Source organism: Eublepharis macularius, chromosome 1 (genome assembly GCF_028583425.1).
Source record: "Eublepharis macularius isolate TG4126 chromosome 1, MPM_Emac_v1.0, whole genome shotgun sequence".
Taxonomy (NCBI): domain Eukaryota; kingdom Metazoa; phylum Chordata; class Lepidosauria; order Squamata; family Eublepharidae; genus Eublepharis; species Eublepharis macularius.
The window spans coordinates 212432104-212450366 of record NC_072790.1 but is presented as its reverse complement, the minus strand read 5'-3'; the positions used below and the strand labels follow the sequence as shown (position 1 = coordinate 212450366).

General features: G+C 41.4%; 1 protein-coding gene across 5 annotated transcripts in view; it reads left to right on the top strand.

Moving 5' to 3' along the window:
* RTN4 (reticulon 4) overlaps positions 1-18263 on the top strand; it is a 58109-nt gene that overhangs the window by 28615 nt on the left and 11231 nt on the right. For 3 of the 5 annotated variants that reach the window (XM_054986615.1, XM_054986622.1, XM_054986631.1), the window contains 2 exons: positions 14128-14335; positions 17041-17179. In XM_054986615.1, coding sequence (XP_054842590.1) covers positions 14128-14335; positions 17041-17179 — 347 coding nt within the window. Of the gene's footprint in view, positions 1-5249; positions 5444-12748; positions 12800-14127; positions 14336-17040; positions 17180-18263 lie in introns of those variants that run through there. The other 2 variants (XM_054986640.1, XM_054986648.1) reach the window with 2 other exon arrangements.

Here is an 18263-nt window from a genome sequence, read left to right as displayed (position 1 = left end):
TCAGTTTTCTAGTTAGTTCATAACAGAGCAGGGCTCTGTTTCTAGTTAGTTCATAATTGCGAATACCCCCACACATTTTCACTAGTTTCACTAGTCTGCTCTGATCCATATGTTATCCAAACAGGAGGTCTCCTTGTGAGCTGGGGGAATTGGCATTAAAGGAGATGCAGTAAGTGGGAGTAACTGGGAAATCTCCACCTGTGTATACCAGGATTATTCTCTTGAGAACTCTCAAATAACCAGGTGGATGTTCAATAGGAACTGCTTCTTTATTTAAAGAAGAATAGAAGGCAAGCAAGCAAGCACAGGACACACAGCACACATACAAGGCTAGCTAGAAAACAGGGAGGAGAATGAGAGTAATTGGGATGGGGTGACATTTACCAGTCCTGAAGGCGGGAGGTCTGTGGGAGCAGCAGCAAAACGACCAGAGTTTCACGGAGAGAAGAGGGGGCTCAAGTGAACTTGAGGGTGGGTGTTTGGATCCAGAACACACGCACACACACACAGCATATGGCTGGGGAATCTTAATTATAGGACAAAATGTATCCTGGGGCAAAACAGACATTTTCCCTCAAAGATAATATCTTGATGACCTGTCCGGAGGTTTGGACAATAAGTTAGGAGAGGCTTAATGGCTCTACCTGAGATAGACAAAAGGTGTGAATGGGGCTTGGTGATCCAGCAGTGGTTAGGGAGAGCTATCAGGTTAGGGTAGATGGGTCAAGGAAGAGAAGCAAGGCATCGACGGGATTAGTCAGGAGTTCTTGGGAGGCCTCATTGTTCTTAGATATGTGTCACTCTCTGGAGTGGGGGGGGGGCATCAGCTAGCCAGGCGCCTGACTCAGCTTCTGGTAGTTTTCCATACTCCAACTGGGCTGGCAAACACCCTGGGCTAGGAAGTGCCTTGTGCTTATGGCATAAGAGGAAGGGGCTTATGATATTACATTCATAAACTTCCCTTTTAGTGTGGAAGGGGTCTGACTGTTAACACATATGTACCAGTGTCAGCAATTTTATTTTAAAAGATAAAATGATTCAAAAGGCTTTTTGCTTGTCAGTCATTCTCTGTTCATAGAATAGGTTGCTTTAGTTTTGTAGTTTTCTGAACAGACACAAAAAGGTTTAGCTTTTGCTGCATCCTAATTCTGATTTTTCTAACCTTAATAGAAAGCTTATAGTACTTGTTTTGATATGGAAAGTCAAATGTATCTGCAACTACAATCTCATACAAGGATCAGTGACCTTTTATAGTTAAAGAGCTGACCTTTATAAAAAATCAGAGCAAGAGGTCAAGAAGGACAATATGAGAAAGCCCACTTGCATAACTGAAAATATAGCTTGGTGTTATTGATAGGTGATATGTTGATTAATAATCCATAAAATTTCTGCAGCAGTCACACTGGACTGTTGAGAGTCCTTTATTAGGAAGTGGGGCACATTAGATCTATCAATAAGTATATACAGAGACACCCTTTGTGATTGTTTTAGGGCACTAGTATACATATATGCATGGCTGGCACTTGGATCATTGGGAACTTTGTCTTTATTATTTCCCTTTCTGTAAAACATCTCTTAGAAGTCCTTTACTTCCCCCTTCCCCAATCTTTGTATGCCATTCCCTTCACATACTGGTTAGTCTAGTGCCGCATCTGTCCTTTCAAAGATTTAAATTTCTTTTTATATATTTAATTCTGTACTGACCTGTAGGTGCATACCCCAGGCCTAATGCGGCCCAATCAGTTGAACAAAAATTAGAGAGTTTAGTGCCACCTAGTGTTCATAAATTGAAACTACATAGTAGGCCTGCAAAGTACAATGTTCATGGTATCAATTATTTAGCTTCTTGAGGCCTTTCTAAAACCTTAAATACATTACAAAATATGTCTGTATATATCTGGATAGTGTCGAAAAGCCTATATTTTAAGTTTTTTTTGAAAATTTCATTTATTTCATTTGATTTCAATCTTAGCCAAGATAATCCATATACTTCCATGTGTGAGTAATTTATTTTATTTTCTTCATTTATATTCTGCCTTTCTCTCCAAAGGGGAACCCAGAGTGGCTTACATGCTTCTCCTTTCCTCCATTTTATCTTCTCGGCAACCCTGTGAGGTAGTTTAGGCTGTGTGTGACTGGCTTAAGTTCACTCAGTGAGCTTCCATGGCAGAGTGGGGATTCAAACCTGGTTCTCGCAGACCTAGTCCAACACACTAACCACTACACCACTTGTCTGGAACTAGTTGATTTTGAAGCTTCAGAAGACAGTAGCTTTGACTTAACTAAAATAGCACAAAAGCCCCAGGACTTGAGATGTTACCCTTTTCTACATGGGTAACAGGAAACAATCAAGATTTATTTACTTCATTTATCATTCACTTTTCTCATGGAGACTCAAGGCAGATTACAGATTTACAAGATAATGCAATAAAGATCAATATAGTAAACATCCAGTGCACAATGCCATATAAGGGGAAGAGCGTCTGAAAAATTGTAGGGAATTTTCTTTCTAACTGTAAGTCTTTTCCTTGTATTACAATTCAGAATATTAAAAAGAACATGTTTCACTTCTGTAGAGCCAACAGTCAATAGTACAACACATGAAAATACCAAAAAGGAAAGATAAACAAGGAAAACTTCACAGCTGCTCTCACACCAGTTGTGATATAACATATGAATGAGTTCATACCAGTCTTTTCATACTCTTGTTCTAGCAGCTGAATAGATGCTTACATTTTCTTATTGTAAAACTGAAGCTTTCAAAATACTTGTTACTTGGCCTTCTGACCCTGGAAATGAGGCACATCAGAGTATACAGAAGACTGAAAGGACCATAACTGGTGCTGTCCTTATAAGGAATACAGTATCTGGTTAAAAGTGCTTCAAGCTTTTGAGTCCATAGATCCTTTATTCAGCATAGGTACTTATCAGAAAACTTTTAAATGGCCCCTGCCAGACACTTAGTTGCAGGCCAGCATCTACACAACCGTGCCGCTATTCCCTGAGCCCAGAGGGGTTTTAAATGTTTTTCTCAAGCAGCTGCTTCCTAGGCCACTTGGCAAGCTCTTGGGGGAAGTTTTAAAAGCAGCTTGTTGCGGCATGTGGGCTAGCTGTTCAAAGAAGAAAGTCAGATTCCGCTGTGTTAGCACAAGCCCCTCGGCATGAGGAAAAGCGGCTTTTTGGCTTCCAGACCTGTTCAACTGGACTCTGCTTTCAGCCTGCATAGCCATCTAACAACAGCTGATTCCCACCCCCCTCCTCTGAGATCTTTACTCAGTGAAACATCTGGGAATTATCCCAAACGGTTGGTAGGTGGAATCACCCGAGCAAGCTTGCTTCATGAGTAAGGCCCAACAACAAAAACACCCTGATGGTGAGGGGTCCCGAAGATGCTTGAAGTCAGTGTTCCAAGATTCAGGTAGGATTTTTTAGTAGACGGAAAGTTGGGAAATGTGGGAACATAGGCTGAGAATCCAGAGTCGATCTAGTAATAATGGCAAATGAGAAATAGATGTTAGAAGAAGACATGCAGATGCTGAGCTGTGGTTATAACAGTGGTAATTTAGTTTGTGAATCTGATTATTTGTAATGTGGGTTAGATCATTCTGTGACCTGGTTTTCTTACTGTCTCAGTGTGTGTCCAAGTCCTGACTGACTGTTAGATGTGGCCAAACACTTGAGACACTCCTGTGTGAAGTTTGACACTTAAATTTAAATTTCGTATGGGGCAGCTGTAGTGTTGGAGATCAGCTACAAGTGGGTAAATGGGTAACATGCACTAACTAGTAAGACCACCTGTAAACAGGCCTTTGTGAATTCTGTATACACACACACACACACACACCCAAGTTAAAATCAGATTTCTGTGCAGAATTTGGATTTCTGTAGTACAGATAGCATCCAACACACACACAGGCCACCGAAGCCAGCCATCAGTTTGGCTGTAGCGGAAGACCATTTTATCTTATTGAGTGTTTATTGGTGTTTGAAGGATAGTCCCATTAAGTTGAGGGGAAATCTGCATTAATGCTAATAAGCATAAAAATTGAGTAAAGTTAAGTAACACTGTTCTAATAACTGGATGATACTTGTTCTGAGACATTTTTTCTGATTTTCTCCTGACCAGGTATATCTGAAATGTCTGTTTATGAATAGGGATAAAACATAACTGCTACTGTGCAGTTATAAATTAACGCTGTAGTTGACAGCCCTGAGTAAGAAATTGGAATCCCAAATCAAAGTAATGTAAATGCTTGTTTCTTAGCTTTGCCTCTTTAGGTCCTGTGCTTTAGTAAAGGCCATGTATTGTGTGTTTCTGCAGAAGCAACACACAAACATCTAATTTAGTGGGTACCTGGTTTCCCCCTTCCCTTCTTTTAAAAAGTCCATAAAGCTAGCATTATCTGGACTTGTCATAAGCACAAATTCAAGCCTCGAAAACCAATACCCGTTATTCAGTTGCCTCAGCCATGTAAATCTTTAAATGGCATTAGACAAGCCACATTTCTTATTTGCACCTTCTCCCTTGTTCTGTTTCAAATACAATATAGGGTTAGTATACTGACTGTGTATATTTGAATAAGCTGCTGTAGCATAGTGGTTAAGTGGTTGGGCTGTGAATCAACACTCGTCTGGTTCAAATCCCACAACTGCAATGAGCTTTGCAGGGGGCTTTGGGTAAACCACTCCTCGCAGCCCCAGCTCCCCAGCTGTATTTGAGGATAACAACAACATTTACTTTGTTTACTTCTGTGAGTGGGACACTAATCTTTCTAGAAAAGCATATAAGCTCAGTTATTATTATTGTATATATTAAGTGCATTGAACACTGGAAATGCACTGTGTAAATGTATTCTTTTCCTGCTTGTGCTTACGTTTTTTTTCCAAATGGTGTCAGGCTGTGTTCAATTTCAATAGATATTTGTCCTGGGCATGCGTTTCGTACAGTCTCTTTGCTCAGGTTCAAATACATTATCCGTCTTGTAGGAGCTCTCCATAAGCTTGCAGGAGCCTAAGAGCATTTGGCTGCATATAGTATGGGAAAGCTCTGTGTGTCCCCTGTGTTGCAGCGTCAGTCTTTTCTATCTGTCTTGCCCTCCCCTTTCCCCCAAACAGCATTGATACCCAGTAACAAGCAAACAGTAAGAAGATTGAATTGAGGAATTAGCACTGGGAGTATCGGTAGCCTAGTTACAGATTGCACTGCGTCAGTCTGCTCCACACCCAGAAGGCAGTCAGGTGACTTAAGTCCTGCTGCAGTTGTGCAGCAGGCGAGAGACTGCAGACCTCTGCTGGGGAAAGCCTGATGTTTCATCTCTCCGGCGCCTTCTTTCTCCAACGGCAGCCTCTCCATTGGTATGCATAATTGATCATCCGCAGCTGGAGGGGCAGATCCTTCGGTGAAGAGAGATGGACAGTCAGCCAAGCAATTGGAAGGATAAGGGTATTTGCTGTTTTATTGTGGTTCTTTTAAGCCTTGAAGGATGCTGTGGGGTGCCCTCTGCAAAAGAGGCTTCTGTCGTGCGTATTGTGGTGGATACATTTTAGGGGCTGTTAATGGCTTACGTGTGTGTGGAAATCATTTGAAGTGCTAAAGAATATCTAATTTTATGGACCTTTAAATACAGGAGAGTCTGCAGTGGGAGGGGGTAATGTGCTTGAGACGGCAAATGGCTTAGTGGATTAAACCCTGCCACCTGACAGCACATAGCAGCTTGCCCTGTCTGTACAAATGTCAGAGCCAGCCTCCATTTAGATGGTCTGCTGCCTCTGAAAGAGGGTTGGCTTCTCCCCTTTAGGGATTGCTAATGGTTGATGCAATATTATTGTCAAACAAGTGGGATTTTGCAATTGGAGGCAATGCAGTTGTCCTAGAACCTTGTACAAACAGTCCAGAAATACTGATCACTCGCCTTTGTTTCTACAGCTTCTGTCCTTCCTCAGCCCCCAAGCCTATTTTTAGATTGTCATCTTAATGGTTGTTACTTGGGCTCTCCTTGATTTACAAAACAGTTTATGGCTAGCCATAACTGACGCTCCTGATCCAAAACAACTAGGACAAATAAATAGCTTGAGCAAAATTGCCAACCTTTGTCCCTTTATCTTGTTAATCTCTGTTGCAAAAAAAGCATGAATTAAGTCTCTGCTGCATATTTAAGCTTTGGATTGTACCAGCAGAACAAAACGGTCTTGTTCCAAGTTTTAATCGTCTGGCCCTTCTTAAAGGGGGTTGTGCTTGTAATGGCAGGGAATCCTGGCCGGGCTGATTGGGAGTCCAAAGTTCACAATTGTGTTTCAAAACCCAAGAAGCTTACATAGGTACATCGTTTTGGAATTTGCATCTGTGATTGTTTCCCCTCCACCTCTTTAAATGCTTCCAGTTCACAAATGTACAATACTTGGTTGCAAAAGAAGAGGGTGGGAAAACATAAGGAAGAAAGTATAATATGAATGTGACAAATGTGTCCCTTTTATAGAAGAATGAACTCCTGGTGTTGATCTAGAAAAGTAATTTTGATGCAAGTTAAATAAATAGAAGGCAGCTCCCAATGGGGGCTTGTTGTAGTATCAAGCAAAAGCAGGATTAGGGCCTCTGTGGGTGGCAAAGTGTGAATGAGGGTTTCCCTTGGGATTGGCGCATAAAATTCCCCACGTCTGTCTGTGTGTCTGTCTTTTCTTTCTTTCTTTTGTATAGTGCAGCTTTCCACTCCTCTGGTTTAGTGCTAAATCTTACCAGCTGCCATCTGGACATGCCCGTGAGCTAACCTGAAGCACCATGCTGCTTTCTTCACTTGTGGAAATTGCTGCTTGACCCACTGCTACCATTTTGTGTATACTTGTAGAATAGAGAAGGAAGGTTGCAAAGTCCGTACCAAAGAAATAAACAAGCGGCTTGCTTCAAGGATAACATAGCTTCCTCGGGGTAGCGAAAGAAGGGACAAAGTCCGCAAATGGATTAGTGTGTGCCACTAAGTAAACCTGAATCCCAAAACAAAAGGTGTAGTCCTTCACACTTCCTCACAGGACAGCCTTGTGATGATTAATAGGATTTACTCAGTAGCAGTATGTACAAGATGGCAGAATCAAACTTCACTGTTTTTAAAGGATTTTTCCCATCTTAAAAAAAGGGGAGGGGGGTGTTTAATTTCTATAGCTGCGGTTTCCAGTCTAAACTGGTGCAGGTAAACCTTTTTTGACCTAGAACCTATTGACCTCAGTCAACAGTGCTGCAGTAGCAGTGGAAGGAAGTAGTTAATATAAAGTAGGTGCTTCATGTGGTGCCAGTGAAGAGGTGATAATGTCTGAATGGGTGTTCTAGAAGCATTCCTTTGGAGGAAAGGTGCTCCGAAGGATGGGTCAGAACAAAGTCCACATATATTTTTATGAAGAGCTGGCACTCAGGCTTATCCTTCAGGTGATCTGTCTAACTTTAGTATTTGATGGTAAATAGGAACTTATGACAGCTGCAGGACTATGATCTTATGGTAACAGTGGCTGCATGCTCTCTGTCAGGAAATGTCCCATGCGCACATGGGCTTTACCTGTTGTGTGTGCATGCAGAGACTCCATTATTTCTTAGGTGAAAATGGGGAAATCCTGTGTGTGCAGGGCACTGAGTAGCAATCTGTATCTATACTGTGGCCCTGCCAAATTATAATAGCTCACAGCTAAGCATAAGTTAACAGTAAAGCACATGCTTTGCATGCATAAGGCCCCTTTTAAAAAGTGTCTCTGGAAAGCTGCTGCCAGTCAGAATAGATAATACTGGCTAGAAGGACTCTTTGTTTGTCTGAGCGTGTTTCACATGACTGTATGTTCCACTAACAGCAAAACCCTTCTTTCCAGAACCCCTTTCCTTAGCAAGACTGACATGGGCAGTCGATGGCTAGAGATTTCTTTCCAGAGATTAAGCCCAGACAGGGCATAGTAGCAATAAAATGGGAGCAGAGGAGCCACTTGCTTGCTTTTTGTTCTTAAGTTGAACAAGAGGCATTTCAAAGGCACTTTTAAGATGTTTTCATCTCATATTAATAAGCACTGATTGCAACTTTATTATTCTACCACTTTTTCTTCTTATTAAGTGTCCTGATGAGGAATCCCTCAGACGCCCTCTATCCCTGGTGCTTTGTGACATGTCTCAAAATTAGATATGACTGATATGGAAGATGTTGATGAAAGCAAATTGAATGGGACGGCTTGTATAACTTGAGGTTACAGATTTCTTTGTTTTGAAAGGGATATGTTTAGATACTGATCTAAAAACTTTGAGCTGGTGAGTCCCCAAAAGTGTATGCTGTTGGGTGTCTGAATTAGATACTGGGAAGAGGGGCCAATCTGTTTTTTGAGGACTATAATTTAATCTGGAAGTGATTGTGGATCATGCCTCTTTTGCTTGTGGACAGTTGAGACTGGATTTGCCTGATAGATGTTTGATTTAGGGGGCTGACATTTTATTAGAGCTGCAGTAAGCCATTAGGTTTTACAGATTCTGTGTTGCTATGCAAGGACCTTCACATAAAGACCTTTCTGGCATATGATACGAATCCCTATGCTGGGTCAGAACAGTGGTCCAGCTAGTTGGGCAGGCAGACCATTCTGTTTGCCAGTGTCTGAAATGCATATTTCTACCCCCTCTTATCTCCAGCAGCTGTAATTGGGAGAATGCTCTGTTGGAACTAAGGAGGATGCACTGGTAGGAGTTTATCCGTGTCATGCTTCTTTCGTTGTTTTCTCCTGAGTTAGGAAAGAGGTAGACCAGTTCCTAAAGAATGTTTGTAGTGCTGTATATATACACTTATTATCCACATCTGAAGTCCAGGTGCCTGCTAAGATGGCCAAATTACGTTGCCAGGATGGGGGAGTGTATGAGAGAGAAATCCACATTTGTCTGTGGTGTCCTCCGGTTAACAAATATTAGCTTGCTTGTTTTGTGTTTGAGATTTATAGCTTGGAGAGGGTCCAGTGAGAATGTTTGCCTACTTGAATCGATTCTACTATGAATTTCAGTTTGTCATGGAACCATATCAAGAGCACTTGCAATATGCTGTGACTAGCTGAATTTTCCGTGGTGCAGCTGTAACTCTCCTGGGGCACAGAGACCATAACTGAAATAACTTCACACCTCTTGACTGAAGCACTGTTCACAACGTAGTAAATGTACCATAGTAAATAACCACCAGTTCTAATTACTGATGTTCGTAAGTTTACTGGCAACAGTGTATGTGCACATGTGCACACAGACACACATTTGTAGTTAAGTCCCAAAATGCCCTGAAGTAGAGATGATAGTGATAGTGGATAGTGAGCTACACCATATAATGCTGTGTCACTCTTGCAGCTGTACCCAAGAGCAGGGCTTTTTTTCAGCTGGTATGTGGTGGAACAGAGTTCTGGAACTTCTTGAAAATGGTCACATGGCTGGTGGCCCCGCCCCCTGATCTCCAAACAGGGGGGAGTTTAGATTGCCCTCCGTGCAGCTCCAGCGGCACGGCGGGCAATCTAAACTCCCCTCTGTCTGGAGATCAGAAGGTGGGGCCATCAGCCATGTGACATTTTTCTCCGAGGGCAACCCACTGAGTTCTACCACCTCTTTTCCCAGAAAAAAAGCCCTGCCCAAGAGCAAACATTTAGGGTCTTCTGTAGCCAGAGCCGTATGTAGATACTCTTCAGGTGGCAAAGTGATGCCGAGATCTCTCAAGTTAATCTCATGCTCAGTTTTCTGTAGATCTTGCCATCTGTGCACCATCTGCTATGTAGCACAGAATTTGGTGTTCTGTAACATTTTGATTATACACCTTTAAAAGTCTAGCCTTTTCAGACATAGAGAAAGGTAAAATGGGTGGACATAAGTCGGAGGAAGTCTTGGAAGCTTCATGGGAGCAAACAGGATGCTTTTGTCATTAGGAGTAGCAATATTACTCTGTACAAAACACAGTTCTTTGTTCTTCCTCACCAGCTATTACTCTTATGGCTTTCTCCATTCCCTGTTTCTGTATCTAGTGTTTTATGGATTTTGTGTGCATGCACTGCAGGCACAGTGTTTTAGTATTAGCTGTAGAACATAGCATTAGGTACCTAAACTAGCCACAAAGAAATTTCCAGTTGTTGTGAAGCAAGTCTTCAAAAACATGTTACTCTACCTTGTAAAATCTTAAAACACCTGGAAGAAAGGTTGTGGCCTGAGCAAGGTGTTCTCTGGGTCTGTAGTAGTCTCTCTCCTTGTTTTTTCTCATGGTGAACGGTGTTCTATGAATTATGAAAAATAAGCAAATGTGTGCACATCTTGCACCATTTATTCTGGTTGCAGAGTTTGCACTATCTTAGTTGCAGAATTCTGGTATAGATCACACAGCCCTCTTTCAGTCTTCACTCAAATCTTTTCCCGAAACCTGACCGCATTAGATCAGCTCTCACTCTGATTCCATGTGATCCTTATGTTAGCTTTCTAAACCTTTCCCCATTAAAAACAAAACCTTTTGCTGCTGTGTGTTAAATGTTTGCAAGTTTTAATTATAGAATGGATTTGCTATTGGTATAAAATATGTGACCTGATCACTAAACTTAGGGTCTTCTGAGCGTAGAATAAGTTGATATTTTTCCTCAATATGCAGAGAAGTTAGCCGTGTTAGTCTGTGGTAGCAAAATCAAAAAGAGTCCAGTAGCACCTTTAAGACTAACCAATTTTATTTTAGCATAAGCTTTCGAGAATCAAGTTCTCTTCGTCAGATGCCTGATACAGAGACGTATCTCTGTACCAGGCATCTGACGAAGAGAACTTGATTCTCGAAAGCTTATGCTAAAATAAAATTGGTTAGTCTTAAAGGTGCTACTGGACTCTTTTTGATTTTCCTCAATATGTATCACACAACTAAAGTAACGCAGCAAATTCGCTCTACAGGCCAGTTTAGACATAAAACAAAATCGTGGTTTTTATTTTAGCTAGGTTAGTTTGTGAACACAGTCAACTGAACTTCTGGATAATTGTCTGGAAAGAAATCAATGCTTTTCAGTTTACATTGGGAGGAGTGGCTAGCAAAATGAGACGTACTCTTGGCTAATTACACTTTTTCATGTTTCTTCTGAGGAGCTTGTGGCAGCATACAGTGTTCTACTTCGTCCTTTGAAGAATCGCAACCCTGAGAGCAAGTTTAGGCTTATTCTTATACTGGCGGTTGTGCTGATCCCAGGTTGGATGGTTCAATTTGTGTGGCCCTCCAGAAACCATAACAGTGTAAATTCAGCATAGATACAGGAAATGAGAAGACAAAATTCTGAACCAGGCTCTGTAGTGTGGATTAAAGAAATCTATATAGCGAGGCCAGAGCCAGACAGGGATTTTTCTAGAAACACGAGAGAACCCCAGGTGTGCAGAACAATCTGAAAACTAAAAAGGGCATTTAACCCCAACCTGAAGTAATATAAGCAACACTTGTAGCTTTAAGAGATGAATGCCCATTAAATTAAAAAAAAATAAAAAAACAGATGACTGTCCTCTGAGAAATTGGTGGTAGTTTGGGGGGTTGCTAGGCAATAACAACAATGTTGCTGAGCCTTCCAAGCCTTGGTTTCTGTCAGTTAAGTGTGGGTGGAGAGACCAAAAAAGATGAAATGGAGGAAAGAAAGAAGGGAAAGGAGAGAAAAGCTGAACGTGTGGGAGAACAGAAATAGGTATGTGGGTCGGAAAGAAGCCAAGGAAAGGAAAGGAAGGAAGATTGTTGGGTGGGGGCAGATAAAAGTAGGGAGTTGTTGAGAAGGAGAGAATGAAGCAAAGAAAGAGACGAGGAGGGCAAGAGGAAATCGTGTCGTGAGGAGGTTGCAGGGAGGAAATTAGATGCTCCCCACAAGTCCTCATGGTTCATCTACTTGTACTATACATTCCTCACATTTTTTTCAACAGCTTGAGTTGTGGTGTCGTGCTATTTTATTTTTTAAAAAAAAACATTCCTAGATAAAAACAAGCATAAATTGTGTGTGCCAGACCTCTTGAATGTTGTAGGTGTTTAATTTTCTAAATGTTCAACTTTTCAGAGAGAAGGAAAAAAAGATAATATAGCTTTCAAAAGTGCATCTATAAATAGAAGATTCTTGCATATTCCAAAACTACAGGTACTTGTTTTTAAAAATGCAGAATTTTTCCTGAGGTATTCCTGATTTAACGCATACCAGCAGTTCTGGAACGTATCCAAAAACAGTGCAGTTAATACATCTCTAAACAAAATGTCTTCAATAAAACACCAGTTTCAAGTGTGTTACCATGTTGGTCTGTTATAGAAGAGCAAGATTTGGGTCAGTAGCACCTTAAAAACCAACTACATTTCCAGAATATGGAGCTCTGACTCTCAAAAGCTCATACCTTGGAAATCTAGTTGGTCTTTAAGGTGCTACTGGACCCAAATCTTACCATTCAGATAGTTAAACAAGGAGCACATATGGACAATGCCCTCTACCTTAGATCCTCTCCAGATATACTTCTAAACGGATCTTTAACTGGTGTTGATAACCTTCACTTTTTTTGGTTTAGTTTTTTCTAATACCCAGATATAGTGCACAAGATATAATTGCAAATGTGTGTTCTTCATTCCATGGAATGAATTTGCTGGAAAAACTTTCATTGAATGAAAGCTTAAAATATTTTGTATTATTAGTCTGGGCTTTTCCGATTTGTGTGCTGGTGAGAGAGCAGGCAGTTGCGTTTGTCAGCTGACCTGTGAGTGCCCTAGCAGGAAGTGAAAAGGCTTGCTAGTCAGCTGTGTTAAATCCCTGCTTGCAGGCAGCACTTGCAAGATGGATGCCAGAAGTGGTGAGTGTGTGTGGTGTTCAGTCTTGTATGCTGGGAACTCTTGGAGTTTGAGGCACTGAATGAGTGCAAAGGAAAAAAACTTACTGTAGTCCTGCTTCTCTTAATTTTGTTGTGGGAGGGGGAAATAGTATTCAGGTTAGGTGTACATTTTTCTTTTAGTTTGGCAGCTGCAGCTGCAATTGAAACTGCAAAGCTTTTTTAGAAGATATAATAGGAAGACTTTTACAGCTGTCATATCGAGACACTTGCTTTAAAAGCAAAGGAAAAAATTGTAACTGGATGAGCTGTGAACGTAAGGCACGATGCTACCTCTATTTTTAGAAATACCAAGTGACCATTCTTGCTTGCTTACCAAATGTAGTCTGTGGTATTTGCTTTAAAATAAGGCAGGGCTATCTTACTTTTTATTCCTTGCAAGTCAAAAATTGTTCATTCACATGTTTGCAACAACATAAATTTATTTTAGGCAAATACTGCCTAGAAATATGCCCTTATGTCTATTTCCAGTTCTGGTTACTTTCAAATGTGCGTTTTAAAGTGAAAGAGAAAAGATTCATAATGCAAGCCGTTTAAATTCTGTTAAGCGGTAAGTGTACTGTCTTGCTCAACATTATGTGAATTGGAAGATCATTGTCTTCTGGAGGATCTGAATTGAACTTGCGGGGGGCAGAGGGTCCATATGGCAGCAAGGTGCAAATAAAGGTTAAGTCAAAATAAAGCTGCATGCATTTGATTAGGACTGAAGGCGTGGATTAGTCCCCTTCCAATATGAATTGTATGTGCAGAGTTGGTTCTCTCAACCCTCTTCTCATGTTTTGTTTCTCTCCTACACGTGCATAATGGCACAGGTCTTCTCATTTGCCTTCCATGCAATCACTAGTACGTTTCTCACCAAGCACACTCAGTGTGAGGAAATTGTACTGAGGGAAGTGGAGCAGTTTACAGCTGAATATGGAGGAATTTTTTAATTGTGGGATTACTTTTATGTGGCCGTGTTCTTTAACTGGATTCAGATATATTTAAGGTCCTGTTGTTGCTTTCCATGTTCTGTTGAGTAACAAAGACCAAACTGTAATTGTGATCACTGCTGCAATACCTTTTGAATTAAATTCATGTTGAATTTGATAGCTCAAGCATGTAAGCCATTTTTTTGTTTGTTCGTCTGTAAGCATGTGTGCAAGCTGCAAAGTGGGAAAACTGCAAGTGCCTCAAACTGTTGCAATAACCTAGGATAACTTTCTGTTCTTGATGGAACAAGTTGTGTTATGTTGCTCTGTCACAGAACTAGTGCCCATTCCCGCTAATCTCTTTTCCTTTTAAATCTCCAGTTGTTGACCTCCTTTACTGGCGAGACGTTAAGAAGACAGGCGTGGTGTTTGGCGCTAGCCTATTCCTGCTGCTTTCTTTAACGGTATTCAGTATTGTGAGTGTGGTTGCTTACATTGCCTTGGGCCTTCTGTCAGTAACCATCAGCTTTAGGATATACAAGGGAGTTATCCAAGCAATCCAAAAGTCTGATGAAGGCCATCCATTTAGGTAAGTCCCCCCCCCTTTACTCCCCGCTTTCAAGTAACTTCTTTTGGGTTTTTTTTGTTTGCCACATGGTTGGATAAACCACGTTTTAAAATAATTCACCTTGGAAGTGAAGCTTGGATCCCTTGGATTTCTTCCAGAGGAGTGCGACTTCTCCACCTCCTCCCACCTACTGCCATGATCCACAAATGCCACCTGAATTCTGCTCCTGGGTCAGGGGATCCCACAAAAAATATAGAGTCTGAAGTTGGCTACAGGAGGGGGGAATTGGCGAATAGCACCCCCACCCCCATTTGTCAGCAGACATGGCATCTGCAATCCAACCCACAGTAACTTTTTCATAGTCCTTGTGCTAGTTTGTCTTCTGAGCAATCCATTTCCCCATACTGTAAAGGGGAATCACTCGGAGGCAGAACACAGGCCATCTGTCCAACAACCCTGTGAAAAGGGAATGTGTGATGGTGTGACTGCCTAGTACTTACGCAAAGAGCTGTTGCTAAATCCAATGTCCCCATGAGGGGCTGTGTGTGAGCCATAGCATCTTGCAAAATAACTAAAAGCGGGGCTGTGGTGAGAGCGTGGATCAGGACAGCAACAGTATGTGCAAGATTCACACCTCTGGGACTGATGCTTGGCCAGTGGCCACCCCACTGCTCCTGTGGGGGAGGGCTCTGCATTGGTACTTATATATTTAGGCTTTCCAGGCACCCATTCCTCCCCCCCCCCGGATGATTTGTTAATTTTTTTTAAAGTTTTTTTTTAAAGCACTGGTTGTGTTGATTCCTGCAGCTCATCTTAGAATAGCCACATAGCCTGAACCGAAGTCTTTCCAAATTCCTCTTTTACTTGCTGGGCTGTAATTTGGACAAAAGGAAACCTCTTCCTTTTACTGAAAACTATATTAAACCTTGAGCACTTCCTCCAAATTTGGCAACAAAATGAGTAATTCTGAATCCCACCCTTTTTTTGTCATAAGCTGGCAAATTCAGAATTGTCAGTTGTCCTGCTTCTGACACCAAATTCTTATGTACGCATGCTCAGAAGTAGGTCTCAGATAGGTGGAGCTTAATTCTTAGAATGTATGCTTGGAATTTTAGCTATACACTCACTTCTAATAATATTGAAGAAAAACAGTCAATACTGTTTTTTCTACAGCGCCTTTAGCAACTCCAAGATTGGGTTGTGTTTTGTGGCTGAGAAGGGCTTCCTTAAGGCCCGTAGATGGTAAAGTTTAGCTAGGCCATTATCTCCCAATCATTCCCCTCTATATGGAGTTAGTTGAAATTAACCCAACATGTTTTACCATTGTATGTTATATACAATTACATGTTACCGTTGTGCCTGATACTTGTCTTCTGGTCGCCCATCATTTCCGAACTGTCCCCTCTCCTGTAACAATAGGAGAGTTTTGATGATTGGCATGCAGACTTCACTGTCCCCCTTCGCTGATCTACTACTTCAACGCTGTGCACTTTTTAGAGTAATGATCTCCAACATAGTTCCTGCCTCTGTGTTTCCTAGCGCCTGCGTAGTGTTTGGGAATAAAATCCAAAGGGTCTTCAAGGGAGCAGGAGAAAAAACAAACAAACAGGGAACATCAGATCATTCCCTGCCAGCAGAGCTACGAGCTCATTCCCGATGGGCACATCACAGATGATTGTGCTTGTATGTTTCTGGATTTAGAGGCCTGTCTGTACGGCCGCTCGGGGACTAAGCAACCCCTTTCTTTGGAAACTGAGACCGAACCGTACCTTCCCCCCTACAGCAAAGAGCCTATGTTTATTTTCTTCTGCTGCCTCAATGGTTCAGGGAAGTCCATTCACAGGCAGCTTGCCTTTGCCATAGGAGGATGCTTGACTTGAAACCTCCCCAACTTTTTGTGACGGGCCCTTCTCCTTTGGTAGCCGTTTTGTCATGGCACCCACTTTTCTCAAAATTTGAAAATGCACACAGGGTGTAAAACAAGGCATATTCTTAACCTTAAACTTCAGGGAACAAAATAGTGTCACAGAGTGGAAACTGTGATAACTGAAGTTACGGTGGTTTTCTAGATGGAGACCTTTCCTGTAAACATGACATAGGACAGGTACAATGAGGGAGCATGAGGTTAACTTCCTTCCTATGTCCTGATTAGCCAAGGCCATCTGAAAACCTCTCAAGATGATTGAAAATTGGATAACACGGCTTCAAAATGATTTAATTAGTACTGGGGAAGATTTTTTTTTTAAAGACAAATTGTCTTAAGGCAGAAAAATCTGAAAAGTGAACAGTTTCATTTATCTCTGAAAACCAGAAAGGAAGTTGCGTTTCACATTTTGGTGGCATGATGTCCATAGCCATAGCAAATATCCTTCACATCTGCCACTTCCCTGGGTAGGTGGTATTTGGTGTAGGTTGGTAGGTAAAAATACAGCCTTGAAACCTGATGGTGCTTTAAATAACACAGCCTTTGTTTCTGGCAATAAGTGCAGTTCAGTTAGCTAACTGTGCCTGTTCTTGGAAGGAGAAGCCACTACGCTTTCAAGTGTTTTTGCCTGAATGTTGTGAATAATTTAGAAGAAGCCCAGTGCTTAGGTCTGGTCTGTCTGTGCAGTATTTGGGCACTGTGACCTCTCCAGTAATTTTCATTGTGCTTTGACTGAGAACTTGGAGAGCCTGAAAAGCCTTGGATACTAAGAATCGTATTGATGGCATGTTTCCTCTTCCAGGGCTTACTTGGATAAAGATGTTGCTGTGTCTGAGGAGCTTGTCCAGAAATATAGCCATGTTGTGCTTGGCCACTTCAACAATACAGTTAAGGAGCTCAGGCGCCTCTTCTTAGTCGATGACTTGGTGGATTCTCTGAAGGTAAGAGTTTTCCTTTCAACCTTCTGGGATTATAACAACTGTTGACAGTGAGTGTGTTAGAAGTGAAGGGAGTGACATGCATGACAACCAGATTGGGGGGGGGGGAGACTTCGTGGACTAGGAAGAAATAAAAAAAGGTCACAGGAAAGTCAAGGAAATACTTGTGCTGGCTTAAGAGGAAATATTGATCAGCAGGGAAGTTTGGACTTCTGTGTTCTCTTTACAGCAGAATGGTTGGTGCAATACTCCTGAACTTGTTTCCTAGTCTTAATTGGGTGAATATACTTGATTAGCTGCATTAAAAGGTACTTTCCTTTAAAGACATTTCTTGGTCCAGAAATATGGGATTTGAGAATCTGTGTACCAGTAAATGCAGTGCAGTAAAAAAAAAAAACAAGCAAAAGTAGTGGTTGAGTGCAAGAGAGACACCTGTTTGGGGGAACTTTGAAGGTCATTTTATAGAAGAGAAAATGACCATTGAAGGTCATTTTAGAGAAGAGGAGGAATGTACTTGGTTATTCCACATAAATCTGGCAGTCATCCTGTACAGTTTGATCTTGCATGCATGCCCTGTATTTTATTTGCATAAACATCATGGAAGTATTATGTGCGTGGATGTCTGACAAGAAGCCACTTGGCTCATTTAAATTTGTCCAGACTGGTTGTTTGATGCACATGGCATTGCTGCATACAACTGACTTGCATCACAGGAGACATGTAATCTGTATGGAACCAGCAATGAAAGGATTTAGGTTTACAAAACCAAATTGTATTTATTTGTGTATGTTGAGTCCATTCAGCCAGTAAATTTTATTATGATATTTTCATCTGCACATGTTGTTTGGGGCTGCCAGATTTCTGAAGAGTGCAAGAACTGTGCACTTTTGGTCCCCCTATCAGCTTGTGTCCAGGGTAGTATAATGTTATGTTTGATAGTTCAGCGTGTTTTACAAATCCAAGAAAAATTCTGAATATATACTTTGTATTAAAGAACATTTACATATACTTGGCAAAAGGAGTGCAACTGAATACACCAGAGGCTTAGAGTTTGGAACTCTTAGTCATTTTGGGAAGCAGTAGCTCC